This window comes from Lampetra fluviatilis, chromosome 20, assembly GCF_964198595.1.
Source record: "Lampetra fluviatilis chromosome 20, kcLamFluv1.1, whole genome shotgun sequence".
In the NCBI taxonomy this organism is placed as follows: Eukaryota; Metazoa; Chordata; class Hyperoartia; order Petromyzontiformes; family Petromyzontidae; genus Lampetra; species Lampetra fluviatilis.
The window spans coordinates 13,492,187-13,512,029 of record NC_136294.1 but is presented as its reverse complement, the minus strand read 5'-3'; the positions used below and the strand labels follow the sequence as shown (position 1 = coordinate 13,512,029).

Below are 19,843 nucleotides of genomic sequence, written 5' to 3'. Positions count from 1 at the left end.
TGATTATCAGAACAGGTCCTGGGCCTCACCTAGGAAGACTCGGACTCAAATGAGTACCTGGTGCGGTGTGTAAACATCATCGCCACTGGTGAGATGAAGGCGGCCGGGCGTGGTGCTGGCCACGCACCCCTCGTGTGCAGTACCGGCCTTAATAGGTGCTCGCACTTGGCCCAACAATCTGTTCAGGCTATACGGGGGATCTTGCACTGGTTCTTCATGTGTTGTAAGTGCTAAATGTGGTGTTACTTTATTTTAAAATAATACAGTCATTTGTATTTCTTGTGTTCCAAGAAGATGTTCAAGAGTGGAGAATGTTGGGGGCTTAAACGTAGCTGGCTCAGCTTTTAACATGAGGGGGGGAGAGTGAGTCGGTGGGAAAACGACGATCGTTTAACGAGCTTTCGCTTACCGAGCAGTTCCCGCGGAACGTCTCTCTCGTTAAGCGAGATGATGCGACCGTATGGTCACTTTACACCCTACCGCCCCCCGCCCTCAGAGCCGACAAGATTCCCAGCCACATGTTCAGAGCCTACGTGGAGGCATGCAGCATGGCCGAGATCCAGCAGCAGCACGGGCAGCAGGGTGAGTACAAGCAGTGGGGCAATTACGGCAGAGGATTGGCGAGCGGGTGGAGTGGGATGGCAAGCGTGGGGAGTGGGATGGCGAGCGTGGTGAGCGGGATGGCGAGCGTGGTGAGCGGGATGGCGAGTGTGGGGAGCGGGATGGCGAGCGTGGGGAGCGGGATGGCGAGCGGGTGGAGTGGGATGGCGAGCGTGGGGAGCGGGATGGCGAGCGTGGGGAGAGGGATGGCGAGCGTGGGGAGCGGGATGGCGAGCGTGGGGAGCGGGATGGCGAGCGTGGAGAGCGGGATGGCGAGCGTGGGGAGCGGGATGGCGAGCGTGGGGAGCGGGATGGCGAGCGTGGGGAGCGGGATGGCGAGCGTGGGGAGCGGGATGGCGAGCGTGGGGAGTGACTTTACCGAAAGAACCAAGAAGATGAATCCCTGCAGTCACGAAAGCTTTAAATCGAAATTTAACCGCCTCTACGGGGAGGGTTTCCACATAACTTTGAGATCCTTCAACAAGCTCCGTGATAAGAAGGCTCAGCTAATCGAGTCTCTCACCTTCCTGAAGAGATGCCGCGACTCTAAGGTAATACCAAACGCATTTACACTAACATCTGCTGCTGTAACTTCTTCTAATGCGAAACGAATTAATGCTACTCCCTGCACCCTCCCTTGGTGCTGCTGGTCCTGCATAATGCATGGGCATAATATGACTATGAAACCCACCCACCCACCTCCTACGCATTTCCCATGAATATGCTAAATTCCTCTTGATATGCACATTAATTTTGTTAAGGCGCTCTTCCACCTGCAACCCAGCTTAAATATAAGCTCCTAGCTTGGTAGTGTCTCATTCTTCACCTGAAGACAGCTGCTTGCATTGTAGCCGAAACGTCGTGAGAATTATTTTATTTTATTATGTTTTATTTTTATTATTTTATTACTTCCCTTCTACGTGACTTTACCGAAAGAACCAAGAAGATGAATCCCTGCAGTCACGAAAGCTTTAAATCGAGAAATGTAACCAGTTAGTTGAAGCACTGAAGGCCAATACCACCAATGTTATCTCGAGTGAGTTGAGGAACACTCTACAGCCCATGCTGGCTTCCAGTGTTGTAAAGACTCCTGAAGGAGTTTGGAAAGAAGAGTGGCCACGCTCCAATGAACATTCGACTACCCGATTGGAAAGGTGGCATGAGAAATGTGGAAACTTTTGACTTTGTGCACTTCAGCTGCAAAGCCTGAACATTACGGTGACATCTGGGGGCCGTTGAACTCCACAACGTGACAATATCGGTCACCAAGAAGCAGAGAGCTGCTTGGCCCGGATTGGGATTTACCCAAAGTTTCTCCAAAAATATGTGAACCAAAGCAAAGATAGTGGCTGGGTAGATCTCTTCACAGTCATCCACCGATTAGCATGGGGATCCCCAGCACGTATGAGGAGGAGGACATCGTCCTTGCCATCCTGCAGTCCGGAACAACTACTAGACAATACCACCAGTTATCAACCCATCTCACTCCTCTCCACCGCAAGTAACCCTTTGTAGAAGGCGCTTCTGGCCCGAAGAAACTCGCCGGTTTTAAGCCAGCCTGTTAGTAGCTGTGACCAGATCCTTGCTCTCACAAGCCAAGTTGAGGCTGGTTTTCGATGGAAACAGAAAACAGCCGTGGTATGAATGGATTTATCATCTGTCTGTGATGACACAGTGTGGCAACGTAGCTAAAGTATCTAGGCTCATCAAATGCCAGTAAAACCGTACATTTCATCGGAGTCTTACTCGAAAAATTGCTGGTACTGTATTGCGTGCATCTATATATAGAGGCCAGCAGAGCAATGACATTCAACAATGTCCTCCAGCAAGGCTCTGTGCTCACTCCCCACTGCTTTTCAACGTAATCACGAGCAGCATCATCAGGACGGCATCCCGTATATTAATTTATGCGGACGACATTGCACTTGTGGTACAGTCCAAGGCACAACAACAGCCACTAGTCTCCCATCGGCCACACTCTCACAGGCGACCTCAAGACCCCGGATGCCACTCTCCAACATGGTCAAGACTGGCAACACCTTCCCATCTGAACGACAAGGCTGCCATCCGCTTGACAGTGACCTTATTATGGGCGGAAGGTAAAACGTGAAGCCAGCCCAAAACACCTCAGACTGAATAGAAGCCGCAGCTTCAGAAGCCACCTCAAAGGGGCCTTCAACAAACCCCATGGTCTGGGTTGAGTCTCACAGAGAGACCGAGCGGGCACCACATGGTGGGGGGGGGGGGGGGCGCAAATGCACGCACAGCAGCGGCATTGGCGCTGCTGGTCTATTCAACCACAGAGCACTGATCCCCTGTACACTCGCAAAGCCCTTGGATCCACAACTCAACTCTGCAATGGGCACCGCAAGCAGGATGTTTGATTAACCCCCGTGCAATGCTTGCCCCACACTGGGCCGAATTAATCCACCTGTATCAGAACCAAAGAGATGCCCAGACCTGCTGAATATACCCAGTGCATCCTGGACGATCTGGAACTTACCTATCCACCAGGAGCTTCCAAACCCCCTCCCACCCCTGCTCATCTCGCAGTTGCCTGAAGGAACAGTGGCGTGAATTGTAGAGCAACGCACTCATCACGAACAACCTCTTTCCATGGTTCAGTGCTCAGCCTTAAATCAGTGCAGAACATGGCGTGGCAGATGCTGTCACCTCCTCCATCAAATGGGAAAACGAAGATCAGTCCGCAGTCATCAAAGCTAGATCATGGATCACATAATCCAACACTGTCCAACACCGCCTATTCGCGAAGCAGTATCGCCAATATCCACCAAGCCTCCACAAAGGCTTAATGACTTCGATGTACACGTCTGTTTCAATGTTTACCTTGCCATACGACATGAGGAGTATTGAGTTGTATGCGAGTGAGTTTTTGTGATTTACCTTGGTGCTGATGTTGTTTTTGTCACAGACACGTTGCCCGTGGGAGGAGTTCCCTCTGAACCGATGGACGTCGTGCGGCAGAGCCTGGAGTCACTCCCCTCTGTCGCCTCCCTTGCAGCCAGGAGCCCGGACACACAGGATGGTCAGCACCCATGCCCGTGTGCGTGTGTGCGTGTGCGTGCATGTGTGTGTGTGCATGTGTGTGTGTGTGTGCATGTGGGTGTGTGCATGTGTGTGTGCGTGCCCGTGTGTGTGCGTTTTTTTTGCATTGGGTGGGGAGCAGTAGTGTAGCGGTTCGCGCGCTGTGCTACGAACCCATCGACCCGAGTTCGATTCCCGCTTACAGCCAACACCAGTGATAATTATCTGAATCGGTCCTGGGCCTCCCCCAGGTCGACTCAGCCTCAAATGAGTACCTGCTGCGGTGTGTAAACATCGCCACTGGGAAGACAAAGGGGTTCGGGCGTGGTGCTGGCCACCCACCCCCTCGTGTGCCGTGCCGGCCTTCATAGGTGCTCGCTTACAGCACTTGCCCCAACAGTCTGTGAAGGCTACACGGGGGATCTTTGTCTTTGTTTATTTCCATTGTGGGGAATTGTTTATCCTTGTGGTGGTTAGTGGTGGTGCAGTAGTTGCCCCACTCTGCTAGGAACTTGGCGACCCATGATTGATTCCTGCGCCTGACCACTCTTGAGTGACCTATATATATGAACTGATCCTGCGCCTCCCATAGGTTGACTCAGCCTTTAATGGGTACTTAGTGTGGTGTGTGAACGTCAGCGCTGGGGAGACCAAGACACTTTTAAATATAGATGGAGCACTAATTTCTTTACAACTGCTTTTTGTGTTCCGTTTGTTGACCTTCCCCTGCACCTAATTAGCACGGTTGGCTACGTACGGTGTGAAAGAAGTTGTACATACATTTAGCAGCACCTTGCCTCAACAGTGTTGGAAGGCTATGTGGAGGATCTCTGTATGTATTTGTGTATAGACCATGGCTATGGGTTATTCTTCGTGCTTTCTGAGTTGCAGACCCTCTGCTCACAATCATGTATTATAGTATTTGGCTGATATACATTTCCACATGATGATAAGCCACTTCATTGGGCTATCATTTGTGATAGCCAGGTCGCTTCTGAAAAGAGCTATGTAGCTCAATGGTCTGTACCTGGTAAAATTAAATAAATATTTCGTGTATGCCATTGATCAATGCCAAGTAAGACCCACTGGGAAATGCAGTATTGTGGGCAGGCCCGAATAAAGTTGTGTGGCTGGGTATCAGAGCCATTTTCTGTTCACCTTGGGGTGCAACAGGGATGTCCACTGGACCCCCCTATGCTACTCAATGTCTTCTTTGACCACGTAGCTCAATAAGCTTTCCAGAGATGTACGGTATTCTCTCGTTATAACCTGGTGCTGTATAGTGCTGTAATGTGATGATGTGTAGTGCTGCAATGTGGTGCTGTGTAGTGGTGTGTATAGTGCTCTGTATAGTGGGGCTGTAATGTAGTGGGGTGTGTATCGTGGTTCTGTATAGTGGTGTGTATAGTGGTGTGTATAGTGGGGTGTATAGTGGTGCTGTAACTTAGTAGTGTAACATGGTGCTGCGTCGTGGTGCTGTATCGTGGTGTGTGTAGTGATGTAATGTAGTGGTGTGTATAGTGGTACTGCGTCGTGAGGTGTATAGTGGTGCTGTATAGTTGTGTGTGTAGTGGTGTAACGTAGTGGGGTGTATAGTGGTGATGTATCGTGGTGCTGTAACTTAGTGGTGTAACATAGTGCTGTATAGTGGTGTGTGTAGTGGTGTAACGTAGTGGGGTGTATAGTGGTGCTGCGTCGTGGTGCTGCGTCGTGGTTCTGTATAGTGGTGTGTATAGTGGTGTGTATAGTGGTGCTGTAACTTAGTGGTGTAACATGGTGCTGCGTCGTGGTGCTGTATCGTGGTGCTTTCCGTGATGTTGCACGCGAGCAGCAGTGTCACATCTCGTGCTGCGTGTGGAGGAGTACCTGCGGGAGCTGCATGGGGCCGATCCTCCCCGGGAGCTCCGCCTGGGCCCCGTTGCCAAGGAGCACCTTCAGGTGGGCAATGGGCACCGCAGGTGACGACGCCTGGGGATTAGCATGGCCACCTCCCCTGAGGTCCAAACAATGCAGGACAAAGTCATTCAAGTTAAAGCGAGTCCCCTGCTCAAATGAGCAATGAGGTGATTGCTCCTCTCCCGTTTATAGCCCTAAGCCAGTCAGAAAAGAAATCCGCATTCTTATGGCGAGGTATGGAGTCTATTCTTGGGACATCTGCTTATGCCTTTTCCACAAAGTGTTTTTTTATTTATCGATCCGGGAGGATTGGAACTTACAACCTTCAGATAGGGAGCTGCTCGCTCTGCCGGTGAGCTACCTGGAGAATAATGCACATATGTCATTGTCTAGAGTGGGGTGCGTTGTGTACGTGTAGTGATATAGAACGGATCACTACGGCGCGTAGCACTAAGTACAGTAGAATGAGGAAATATGGGTGTAGAGGCTAGCACACCATGCAGTACCACACAGTGGGTTGCTCGGGTGCATGGTACTGGGTGATTGCAGAGAGAGGCTGATGAGTCCTACCGACAGAGTAGGGGATAGCAGCCACTCCGCCAGCACAGCGAGTGAATGCCACGTAATTGGTCACTAGGGAGCTGGTGCGGGCTGCTGGCAGAAGGGGGCATATGAGGATGAGTCACCCCGGCCTCGGGTGAAGCACGCGATGGGCCAGGGTGAGGAATGTGGGGCAAAGGTGACCGAGGGGACACCGGAAGTGTAGCCGGGAATCTTCTGGAGGGTTCCTGAAGGGGGCGTGGTTAAGGGCGGAGCCGGGCAGGTGGCACGAGCAAGGTGACCTGGAACCTTCGGGAACGTTCCAGAAGGGGGCGTGGCCGAGGGCGGAGCTAGGCCGCGCCGAGAGAGATAAAAGGGAAGCCCAGATCGAAGAGCGGGGCTGTCTGCAGGTGAAGTGAACCCGAGGTGCTACGTCTTCATCTCTTTCTCTGATGTCAGGTCAGACGGCACGTTGGCTGCTCTGACCCGTTTATAGTTATCCCGTGTGTAACGGTGTGTAAGAGATAGGCATATTGTAGTCCCGTGTGTAACGGGGTTATATAGTGTAGAATAAACGTTGTTGCCTCCTAACTCGTGTCTCCGAAGTGACTCACTACATACAAATGTTGGACTTCTTTCGCGCCGTACGTAGTCAACCGTGCTAATCGAAATGTGCAATGATCATGCATATGATAAAAATTGGTCTTTTAATGTCCCCACCTCATTCCAGCTCATTCTGGACTTACAGTTCATCGATTATCCAGCACGCGATTATTCGGCTTCCAACATTATTCAGGGGTCTCAGGCACTGGCGGAGCCACGGGGGGTGGGGGTGGGGTGGCACGTGCCCCCCCAATGATCCGATTCCTAATTTTGATCGGATTATTGGGGTTTATTAGTAATAAATCGGCATTTTGTGACCCCCACTGCCACCCTGTAGCATATTATGATAGGACAATAGTCTGAGTCAATAATTGGCAATAAGTAACGGCAAAGCGGTTATAAGTGACTCGCAGAATTGTGCGCAGTTGCGTATACAGTCCACGACTTCCCTGAAGGCATCAACACCTTCAGCGAGCGCGATGCCGATCACACACGGTTCGAATTCGACCCTCGATCGATGGTTGCGCCATCGCCGCACACGCGTCAAATAAAAAGCAAGAGACAAGTCTTTACTAACAACTCCTCTGTCATTTTTCATTGCTGGAGGGGTTGCCCCCCCCCACCTGAAAATCCTGGCTCCACCATTGGTCCCAGGCTGATCCGGCGAAATCGGCAAAATCGCTCCAAAGGCAGCAACCAGTCCGGCCATCGGCACCGTGTGTGACAAAGAAAAAGGAGCAAATGCTATATACAGTAGGTTATACAGTACATCCAGTACATACAACCTAAAAAATGAAAATACTGCATGTATATACAATTTTCATGACTAATAACTACAGTCATAAAAACTGAAAATATACAGTGTGATCTGGCCAAAAGTGCGTGAATTCGGCGTTCGCCGGAGCACCGGTCTGAAGCCTGCATCAGCACGGCGATCGTCCAACCCATGTCGTTGCAACAAGGGCGTAGCAGTACGGACATCGCCCCGTGCAGAGTCTTCGAGATTGGAATGATAAGTATGGTACAGTAAATACAGTAACGGTAGGATTGTTTTATTCATATGTTTATTTATGATAATGTCAAATCGTAAACAAATTTTAAACACTTAAAAAAACATATAAATAACTAAAAACAATGTCATACAAGAATGTGCTAAATAAGCCATTTTGTAAAATGATGTAGTGATTATCCGCTCGTTTTTGAAAATCCGGCACCCCCTTCCCCCCGAAGCTGCTGGATAACCGATGATCTACTGTATCAACTCAACTCCAGAGTTCAGACCTTGACAGTGTCCATGGTCTCTCTTCAGCTCCTCGTCCTCTGCTCTTCAACAGTTTTATGTAATGACATAAGTTGGGGTATTCGTTGCTATTTAGAAAGAAACTGTCATAAATTCCATCTTAATTGTCCAAGACCTCTTCCATGCACTTGCTTGGTGCAACCCTTGGTGATCATTGAACAAGTTGCGAGGTCTTCCACACCTTCATCTGTGGCCGAGTAGCAGGGATAGCGGGTGCACGTCATGTTACGCCGTCACTCTCCACCGCAGTTATTATTATTGTCGGGCTCGTTTACAAGGGAGAGCAGCCCCACTGAATCTCAATACTTTGTTTTAGAAGTGGCTGATGTTGCTATCTTGCATACCAGTCGAGTAATTTAGAAGTGGGTGATGTTGCTCTCTCTCATCCCAGTCGAGTGATTTAGAAGTGGGTGATGTTGCTCTCTCTCATCCCAACCGAGCCACTTGGAGGTGATTTTGCAGCATTGAGACATTTGGCCAATGCCAGTTACTTCCTGTTGTTGTTTTTCTCTCTCTCTCCCACAGTTGGTCGACCTGCTTCTCAACAGCTTCTGCAAGGCGGTGACCGGTGTCTGCGCCATGCACCACGACTTCAGGTGAGGGAGTGGCACACCGCCCCGAAACGTGAACTTAATTACCGTGGTCTGCTGTGTGTACGATGCTGTATCCTACTGTGTGTACTAAGCTGTACTCTGCTGTGTGTATGATGTATGATGCTGTACCGTGCTCTTTGTACAACGCTTATCATGCAATGTGTACTTTGCTCTACCGGGCTGTGTGTACTAAGCTGTATTGTGTGTACTATGCTGAACCGTGCTATGTGTACGATGCTCTACTGCGATGTGCTATGCTGCACCGTGCTGTGTGTACTATGCTGCGCCCGTCCTGTGTGTTGTGCTGTGGGGTGCTGCAGGCTGCCTGACTGGAGTTGCCGGTTCGTGTTGATGCTCGCGGGCCTGAGCTGGCTTCACAAGCCGCTACTCAGCAGAGTGTGGGCCCTCCTCCTCAAACAGGTTCCACCTCCTCCTCATGACTTACATCATCACTAACCTCATCACTAACCACTTTATGACCCTTATTATCCTGATCATCACCGAACTCAGTATCATCATCATCACATATCTAGTATTACTGGAGGGGGTGTTTTATTGGAGAAAATGTGCTATGGGAGTGTGTGCTATTGGGCATGTGCTATTGATGGGTTGTGCTCTGGATTGATTGCGCTGTTCGAAGGTGTGTGCTGGGGATTGGGTGTACCATATATGCAGGGTATGTTACTGGGGTGTGTGTGTACTTACTCACTTGATGCAGCAAATCTGGCTGTGACGGTCCCACCTGATGACGGAGACTTTTGTTGCCTCCGAAACGTCGTGATTTTTATTTTTATTAATTTAAATTAAATTTTTTACCTACGTGACTTTACCGAAAGAACTAAGAGTATGAATCCTTGCAGTCACGAAAGCTTCAAATCTGGAATGTGTGTGTGCTGTTAGTGGATGTGTGAGATTAGGTTTTATACAGTTTAAAACCTAATCTCATACGCTATTAGAGGGTGCGTGCTCTTAGGATGTATGCTACGGGATGGTGTGTGTGTTATCGAAGGCATGTCCTGTGATGTGTGTGTGTGTGCTATAGAAGGCTTGTGCTATGGATCGTGTGTGCTCAGGGCCAGCAGCTAAGCGATTGCCACATACTGGGCCTGGCCGCTTTGCTGGCGCTCGTACACCGGCACCGCAGCGCCTTCCCGCTCGTGACGGCCCTGCCTGCATCCACTGCCACCGACCCTGCAGAGCCACTCCTGCAGGCCGTGCCGTTCACGGAGAGCGTGGCCGCGGCGCTGCCCTGCAGCTCCGCCGTGGAGATGCTCCTCTCGTTGCGGTGAGTGGCATCGGTGCGGCCCTGGGTCCAGCTCCTACACAACGAGTCCCCTCCCCGTTCCCTCTCCATCCGCGTTCAGTGCAGGAAATGTCCCACGACAATCCAGGAGGAAACCTCAGAGGGCTTCCCAACTCGAATGAGTCGAGAAAGAGACCTCGCGTTAGGGGGAAGACGAAGATTTAAATGTGAGGGATAAGCCTAATCTAATATTTAGCCTTTGGCCACTTACAGCCAATCTATGATTGGGTGGACTGGTGTAAGCAGGTAACTTGTCACAACGTGTCTGTGTGAGTAATTTAACAAAACAGTTAGGGACATTGTTAATCAGCCTGCGTCTTATCAGAAGGCACCCCTCCTCCTCCCCCCACAGACAAAGATCACTAACCATTTCCCGATCCCTCCAACTGTGCCCCGTATTATGACTTTTGCCCCCTACTATCATAAAAGGCTTCTCCCATTACGTCCGTCTTCTGTGTAAGGGGGGTTGGGGGGGTAGGGGGATTTCTACCATCTTTGCAGCTCATTAGCGCCGATGAGACTGTCCTCAATGGCTTCGTCTTCCAAGTTCTATTTCTTTTTGCGGAAAAAGGCAAGACCTACCTAAGGAGGCATGGTTGGGCCGATTCCTCTTCCCAGCTCTCAGTAATCCCCCACTTCGTTGGGTCCAGCCAGCGCTTCGCATTGTGCAGACCCACGGAACCTGTCGCATTTCCGGAAATTTGAGAGAGCCTCCCTCGCCTACCGGTAACATAAGGGAGCATTAATCCAGTGCATGTGAGTTTGCGATTCTTAATAAAGGCGGAGATTCGGGAATGTAGTGTTTTGAGATAAATAAAAAAAGTCCCTCAGGATCCGTGAGGGGACCAAACCCCAGGAAGTACAGAATTTTGGGGAGGATCATAATTATTTTTAAATGTGCCATATTGCGAAGGGAGAGGAGTGGGGGACATCGATGAGAAGAGTGAAGATAATGAGGTAGCTTCTTAAATCGCCCTACATTACTAAAACATCTAAATATTTTTTCTGGTAAATATTAATACAACACCAATGTTCAGGGTCTTAAGGGAGAGAGTGGAGGGGGGTGCGATCGCCCTTATCGCCCCCTCATTCAGGATAGCACATCGTGTGATACAGCTGCAAGTCATGCATTGGGGGTGGTGTGAGCCAATCGGGAGAGGTGCACGTGGAGCCAGTGGGAGCTGTTAACTCTACCAGCTTCCCACTCATCCTTTATTATGTTGTGTGTTTTGGAGTGTCGCGTCAAACTCGGATTTAATGTGACGGAGAGGAATCCTTGCCTATAAACATTTGGCAGTTTACCAGCATTAGTTCGAGTTAGGAAGTCTGACTGCTGATGAGACACTGACTGTTTTTAAACACCAGTCCAGAGTTTGTGTTGAATTAATGCTGCTGAAATGGTGGCTGATATGAAAGAACAGATGTAGTAAAGTGACGTGTTGCCTGCTTATTTGTTGTGTTACTTATATTCTCCACAGATACGATGCTCATGATTTTTTTGTCATAAGTGCTTACGAGAAGTAGTTCCAGTAAACAACTGTGGTGTAAGGCCAGGGTGGAAAATCCTTTCCTTTCTGAGGGTCAAATGGGAATTTCAAATACCTTTTCTCTGGGCTGCAGAATTGCTCACAGCTTGGCATTATTCAGTAATAATTCACACAGTTGTTAGGACTCACACTGCATTCAAATAGAAATGCATAGCCAGGTCGAGGATATTCCTCTCTAGTATCAGAATGATACTACTAAGCTGCTCGCAGTGATGGATTGTTTTCAGGTCGTTTCAAATTTGTTTGGGGCATGAGGCTGCAGGCCGTGTGAAATATATAGCCACAAGCCAAATGAGGGAAGTCGCGGTCTGTGTGAGTGAATTCACGGCCACATGAGGACCGAAGTCATGGGCCGTATGAGTGAAATCATCGGCTGTGTGAGTGTATGTATGTATGTTGAACTTCTTTCGCACCGTATGTAGCCAACCGTGCTAATCGGAGGTGCAGTCGTGGGCCGTGCGAGCGACAACGCCGGCCGTGCGAATGACGTCGTGGGCCCTGTCTGGCATGTAGGCTCCATGTTTCCACCCTTGCTATAAAGCGGCAAGGTTATCGCGCTGGGCTGGCCTCTGAGAATCGGAGCGTCTGTGCTGCGTGTATGGTGGATGATGACATTGAGTCTGTGGAGGCCGTGACTCTGCGAGTGACGCTGTCTCTGGCCAGGCTGTGCACGGCACTGCTCTCCTTCTCTCTTTCCGCTGCCGGCGCCGAGGAGACCGCGCTGAGCGAGAACTTCACGAAGAAGGTACGACGAGGCTGTGGCGGGGTCTGTGGCTGTGATGTCTGTGGTTGTAACGCCTGTGTGGCTGGGATGTCTGTGGTTGTAACGCCTGTGTGGCTGTGGTGTCTGTGTGGCTGTGATGTCTGCGGTTGTGATCCCTCTATGGCTGTGATGTCTGTGGTTGTAACGCCTGTGTGGCTGTGATGTCTGTGGTTGTAACGCCGGTGTGTTTGTGATGTCTGTGGCTGTGGTGCCTGTGTGGCTGTGATGTCTGTGGTTGTAACGCCTGTGTGTGTTTGTGATGCGTCTTTGTCTCAGTTCCTCTTTCTCGCCGATCGAGTGAGTTTTCCTCGGAATAAGGGGACATCGGCGGATGGATCTCCCTCCCTGCACCTTGATCCCTTTTTACCACAGGTAAATTGAGACCCTGCATGTGTGTATGTGTGAATCAGTTTATTTGTTTAAACACACGCACACAAGGCGCTACCACGAATGATGGGTTTATTGTTGAAGACAGAGGTCATGATTCAACCATGGCGAGGAAAGCACGTGTCAAAGGCAGCCGTCGTGACCAACACCAGGTGACGTTTATTTGAATGGGTCCTGGGCTTGCCCTAGGTCGACTCAGCTTCAAATGATAACCTGGTGCAGTGTGTAAACATTGTCAATGGGGAGACAAAGGTGGTTGGGCGTGGTGCTGGCCACCCATGCGCGCACATACACACACACAAAAGGTTTGTGTGTGTGTGTGGTCAGTGCTTCATCTCACACACACAAATCTCATCGTTATCATTCGTCGTTTGTTTGTGACGGATTGCCCTTCACGCTGGCGCGTCTTGGAGAGCGCTTTGCACGTGATCAGTGACTTCGTGGCCTGTTTAGAATGACATCGCGGGATCTCTTTCTGGTGCAATGTGTCCGCAGCTGGGCGAGCTGGCGCACACTTCCGGTGTGCAGGCTGCGTGCAGCGCGCTGGCCTCATCATCGCCGCTGCAGCGCTCACTCGAGCAGCACGGCCCTCGGGTGAGAGACTCCTCACTCACCACTCCTCACTCACCACTCACCACTCCTCACTCACCACTCCTCACTCCTCACTCACCACTCCTCACTCACCACTCCCCACTCTCCACTCCTCACTCTCCACTCCTCACTCTCCACTCCTCACTCACCACTCTCCACTCCTCACTCTCCACTCACCACTCCTCACTCACCACTCCCCACTCTCCACTCCTCACTCTCCACTCCTCACTCACCACTCTCCACTCCTCACTCACCACTCCTCACTCACCACTCCTCACTCACCACTCCTCACTATCCACTCCTCACCACTCCTCACTCACCACTCCTCACTCACCACTCCTCACTATCCACTCCTCACTCACCACTCCTCACTCTCCACTCCTCACTCACCACTCACCACTCCTCACTCTCCACTCTCCACTACTCACCACTCCTCACTCCTCACTCACCACTCCTCACTCACCACTCTTCACTGACCACTCCTCACTCTCCACTCTCCACTCACCACTCCTCACTCACCACTCCTCACTCTCCACTCCTCACTCACCACTCCTCACTCACCACTCACCACTCCCCACTCCTCACTCCTCACTCTCCACTCCTCACTCACCACTCCTCACTCACCACTCCTCACTCACCACTCACCACTCCCCACTCCTCACTCCTCACTCTCCACTCTCCACTCACCACTCCTCACTCACCACTCCTCACTCTCCACTCCTCACTCACCACTCCTCACTCACCACTCACCACTCCCCACTCCTCACTCCTCAATCTCCACTCCTCACTCACCACTCCTCACTCTCCACTCCTCACTCACCACTCCCCACTCTCCACTCCTCACTCCTCACCACTCTTCACTCACCTCTCACCACTCCTCACTCACCACTCCCCACTCTTCACTCTCCACTCCTCACTCTCCACTCACCACTCACCACTCTCCACTCCTCACTCTCCACTCACCACTCCTCACTCACCACTCCTCACTCACCACTCCTCACTCTCCACTCTCCACTCACCACTCCTCACTCACCACTCACCACTCACCACTCCTCACTCACCACTCCTCACTCCTCACTCACCACTCCTCACTCCTCACTCTCCACTCCTCACTCTCCACTCTCCACTCTCCACTCCTCACTCCTCACTCACCACTCCTCACTCCTCACTCACCACTCCTCACTCACCACTCCTCACTCCTCACTCACCACTCCTCACTCACCACTCACCACTCCTCACTCTCCACTCTCCACTACTCACCACTCCTCACTCCTCACTCACCACTCCTCACTCACCACTCTTCACTGACCACTCCTCACTCTCCACTCTCCACTCACCACTCCTCACTCACCACTCCTCACTCTCCACTCCTCACTCACCACTCCTCACTCACCACTCACCACTCCCCACTCCTCACTCCTCACTCTCCACTCCTCACTCACCACTCCTCACTCACCACTCCTCACTCACCACTCACCACTCCCCACTCCTCACTCCTCACTCTCCACTCTCCACTCACCACTCCTCACTCACCACTCCTCACTCTCCACTCCTCACTCACCACTCCTCACTCACCACTCACCACTCCCCACTCCTCACTCCTCAATCTCCACTCCTCACTCACCACTCCTCACTCTCCACTCCTCACTCACCACTCCCCACTCTCCACTCCTCACTCCTCACCACTCTTCACTCACCTCTCACCACTCCTCACTCACCACTCCCCACTCTTCACTCTCCACTCCTCACTCTCCACTCACCACTCACCACTCTCCACTCCTCACTCTCCACTCACCACTCCTCACTCACCACTCCTCACTCACCACTCCTCACTCTCCACTCTCCACTCACCACTCCTCACTCACCACTCACCACTCACCACTCCTCACTCACCACTCCTCACTCCTCACTCACCACTCCTCACTCCTCACTCTCCACTCCTCACTCTCCACTCTCCACTCTCCACTCCTCACTCCTCACTCACCACTCCTCACTCCTCACTCACCACTCCTCACTCACCACTCCTCACTCCTCACTCACCACTCCTCACTCACCACTCACCACTCCTCACTCTCCACTCTCCACTCCTCACTCTCCACTCCTCACTCTCCACTCACCACTCCTCACTCCTTACTCTCCAATCCTCACTCCTCACTCTGCACTCCTCACTCACCACTCCTCACTCACCACTCCTCACTCACCACTCTCCACTCCTCACTCACCACTCCTCACTCACCACTCTCCACTCCTCACTCACCACTCCTCACTCACCACTCACCAATCCTCACTTCTCACTCACCACTCACCACTCTCCACTCCTCACTCACCACTCCTCACTGACCACTCCTCACTCACCACTCCCCACTCCTCACTCACCACTCCTCACTTCTCACTCACCACTCACCACTCCTCACTCACCACTCCTCACTCACCATTCCACCACTCCTCACTCACCACTCCTCACTCTCCACTCCTCACTCACCACTCCTCACCCACCACTCCTCACTCTACACTCCTCACCACACCTCATCCACGATGCAATGCAGGTGCAAATGTACTTAATAGATTTGTAAGATCATCCGTGCAGTCCTCGACTGCTGAGATGGTTTGTAAGTCAGAACACAATAATGCACTGTATTTAAATGCACATACGGTCACTTTTATAAAATAAAAAAAGATCACGGCTCAACAACAAAGGGAAGCAGTGTTAAACTCATAAATAAGAATAAATATTGTTGATTTGCAATGAGTCCCCACAATTGCACACACGCACAGACATGCACCAAAGACAACGATCCCCCGTGTAGCCTTCAGTCTGTTGGGGCAAGTGCTTGTGAGTGAGCAGCGCCTATGAAGGCCAGCACTGTGGCACATGAGGGGGTGGGTGGCCAGCACCATCCCAGGCCACCTTTGACTCCCCAGTGGTGACGGTTAAACACTGCACCAGGTACTCATTTTAGGTTGAGTCGACCTAGGACCCATTCAAATAATCGTCACTGGTGTTGGTCGTGAGCGGGAATCGAACTCGGGTCGCCGGGTTGGTAGCGCAGCGCGCTTACAACTGCACTACCACTCCCCACGCACGCACACAGGCGCACACACCCCCTTTCACACACAAAGACAAATATCCCTCGTATATAATCAACGATTTTTGGGTTTAGATCGCGTTATTTATAAATGTGTCGTAACCCTCCACCACCCGACACGGCCAATCAGTAAAAAAGTGTCACGTTGACAAAAGACAAATAGTTCACTGCTTTAGCCCACCGGTGTGTTGAAGCGTGAAACCACAACATTTACAATTTGAGTACGACGTTTCGCTGGTAATTGCATCCAGCATCATCGGGCAATTCGCCAGAATGGTGAGGCTCTGCTGTGTCTCCCGTTCTTATATAGAGCAGCAGCAGGGTGACGTCATCATTAACTCATTAACTCATCAGGTGCAAAGATTTGAGGGGGGGTTATTGTAATTATATACTTGATTAGTAATAAGGCTATTGTTACGATGCGAGTTGTAGATTAGTAATCATTTGGAATGTGTTCTATTGTGATTATGCTACATTAATAATCAGTTAGTGCTTGTTTCCCTTATAAGGAATTGTAATGCATCTTATTTAATAATACGCTTCCAGGCCGCACTAAGCCTGTAGCTGTCTGAGCGATTAAAGTTATTTCTGTTTCTCTCAATCTCAATGGATTCTCTAATTAGTCTTTGCCAGTAGTAACTAGTTTTACACAACACTTCAACGTTGTCAAAATCAATTGAGTGTCCCTGTTGGCAAGCATGTTCTGCCACTGCCGACAGTTGTGTTTGCGATAGTTTAATATTTCTCTGGTGTTCTTTTAGTCTTACACTAACGTTACGCCCTGTCTGTCCAATATAGCATCTGCCACATACACAATTAATCCGATATACACCTTCTGTTGATAATTTAGGTAATTCGTCTTTAGTGCACGTTACTAGTTGTTGAATTTTGTGTACTGTACCAAATCTTACTGTAATGTTTTGCTTTTGCAAAACACGGGCTAATTTGTCAGTTACTCCTGAGATAAATGGTATTTTTATTGTTTTAATAATCTGATCGCTTTCAGCAGTGTTGCTTTGCGATCGTGATTTGGCATTTAGTGCTCTGTTAATTTGAGCATTATTGTAGCCATTCTGTCTTAGTGCTTCTTTAACATGTTTAATCTCTCTCACTAGACTTTCATCATCTGACACTGTTTTAGCCCGATGTATGAGCGTCTTGATAAGAGAGGATTTCTGAGCTGGGTGATGATGCGATTTCGCATTCAGATAGGCATCAGTGTGCGTTTGCTTTCTGTAAACGCTGTGTGTTATTTTACCATTTAGGCCATGCCCAAGTAAAATATCCAGGAACGGGAGTGTGTTATTCACCTCCATTTCCATGGTGAACTGAATGGCCGGGTTTTGTGCATTGAGATGATTTAGAAAATCGTTAAGTGTATCTTTACCATGTGGCCAGACAACCAAAGTGTCATCCACATATCTAAACCAAAAGGATGGTTTTAATGTGCTCAAGGCAAGTGCTCTGGTTTCAAAGTTTTCCATGTACAAATTTGCTATAGCAGGAGATAAAGGAGAGCCCATTGCTGCTCCCTCCCTTTGTTTAAAGAATTCACCTCTCCATAAGAAGTAAGTGTTATTTAAAGAATGGTCAGCGAGTTTCGGAATATCTTTTGGTAAATCTGTATTCTTTACCAGTGTATCAAGTAATTTAAGCGACTCGCTCACTGGAACCTTAGTGAATAGCGAAATCACATCAAAACTCACCAAAATATCATTAGGGTTAAGTTTAATATATTTGATCATATTCACAAGATGTTCTGAATTTCGTATGAATGATGATGTCCTACCGATGTAGGGCTGTATTTGTTTAGTTACATATTTTGCTAATTTATATGTGGCAGAGCCAATTGTACTGACTATGGGTCGTAAAGGGATGCCGATTTTATGGATCTTTGGTAGCCCATACAGTCTAGGTGGTTTTGAAGCCCTTGGCTTAATTAGGAATTGCTCTTTTTTTGGGATTAATGAATTTGCAATGATTGCAGTAGTCTTACGTTCCAGAGTATTAGTTGGATCTCGTTTAATTTTAATGTAGGTACTTTCCTCTAATAAATCTTTAATTTTATTATCATAATCGGCTCGTGACATCACTACAGTAGTGCGGCCCTTATCAGCTGCTAGGATTTGAATATCTTTATTTAGACGAAGCTCTCTTAAGGCTTTTGCCTCGTTCGAGCTAATATTTACTTTCGGTATTTTACTATTCTCAATTATTTTGGCAACCTCGTGTCTAGTCATCTCTGCCTCATTATGTGGAAGGAGTCTTACTGCTGATTCTACCTCAGCAATTATCTCATCCACTGGAATTGTGCGTGGGGTAACGGCAAAGTTAAGGCCTTTAGAAAGGACAGAAATCATGTCAGTGGTTAAATCAGTGTTAGTCAAGTTCATTACGGTTTTGTTTTTAAATTGTTCGTTTTTAATAGGGATTTGTTTATTGTACAGTCTAGAAAATTTGTTAATTTGGTTAGCATTTGTTAGATTAAACACATTATCAGCCGATTGTTGTGTTATAGTATCGATTATATTCCAATCATGCATGGACACACTATTGCTTATATTTAAATGTAAATGCTTTAGCGATTCAGAAATGCTGGATAATTCACTCCTGTTGTGTTGTATTCTCTCTATTAATAATAATTCGCTAGCTTTGTGTAGTATTTTGTTAGCTTTAGAAGACTTTATGTGATGTGTTATTTTAACTGCGTTTGGTATTACCTTCGAATCTCTGCACCTTTTGAGGAACGCCAATGAAGATATCAATTTCATCCGCTTAATGCGGAGCTTCTCCAATTTTCTGGTTTTAAGAAAAGTATCCTCCCCATAGAGGTTAGTCAGCTTAACACGTAGGCTTTCGCGACCAATATTGTTCATAATCAACGATTTTTGGGTTTAGATCGCGTTATTTATATACCCTTAACAGACTATTGGGGCAAGTGTTGTTAGCGAGCACATATCAAGGCCAGCACGGCACACGAGGGGGTGGCCAGCACCACGCCCGGCCGCCTTTGTCTCCCTAGCGGCGATGTTTACACACCGCAGCAGGTTCTCATATAAGGCTGAGTCAACCTAGGGGAGGCTCAGAACCGGTTCACATAATCGTCACTGGTGTTGACCGTAAGCGGGAATCGAACTCGAGTTGCTGGGTTCATAGTGCAGCACACTAATCACTATACTGCCGCTCCCCTTTCACATCAATAACAGCCATTTGCCACTAAGTGGCGGTGACGTCACCACGACGCTTGTGCCAGGCTATGTGCACCTTGAGGCCACGTGAAGTGTCGAATGCCCGCTGGCAGGAGGTCACTGGGCAAACCCAGGTGCCACGGGTCGACTGCCTGAGACGACTGGCTGATGCTCCACCTGTGCCCCCTACTGTGCCAACTTGCTGTGCTTTAGACACCCGGCGCTACGCTTGATGTTGTGAGCGTCGTTCCTCCGCCCTCCGTTGCTGTTGGAGGGAGAATGCCTCCAACTGCCCAGTAGCGTCCTCCATGAGCCTCCTCCACAGAGGCCGATCTTGACACCGCTGATATCAGTCATTGGCAAGTCCACTCAGCTCCACATCCTCCTGTACCACATCACTC

General features: G+C 49.5%; 1 protein-coding gene across 7 annotated transcripts in view; it reads left to right on the top strand.

Annotated features, from left to right (window-relative positions):
* The window catches only part of FANCA (FA complementation group A), a 152,757-nt gene that overhangs the window by 70,054 nt on the left and 62,860 nt on the right, over nucleotides 1–19,843 (top strand). For all 7 annotated transcript variants that reach the window (XM_078865653.1, XM_078865652.1, XM_078865650.1 and 4 more), the window contains 9 exons: nucleotides 497–582; nucleotides 3,533–3,646; nucleotides 5,477–5,583; nucleotides 8,510–8,580; nucleotides 8,898–8,997; nucleotides 9,651–9,862; nucleotides 12,091–12,172; nucleotides 12,467–12,562; nucleotides 13,073–13,171. In XM_078865653.1, coding sequence (XP_078721779.1) covers nucleotides 497–582; nucleotides 3,533–3,646; nucleotides 5,477–5,583; nucleotides 8,510–8,580; nucleotides 8,898–8,997; nucleotides 9,651–9,862; nucleotides 12,091–12,172; nucleotides 12,467–12,562; nucleotides 13,073–13,171 — 967 coding nt within the window. The remainder of the gene's footprint in view (nucleotides 1–496; nucleotides 583–3,532; nucleotides 3,647–5,476; nucleotides 5,584–8,509; nucleotides 8,581–8,897; nucleotides 8,998–9,650; nucleotides 9,863–12,090; nucleotides 12,173–12,466; nucleotides 12,563–13,072; nucleotides 13,172–19,843) is intronic.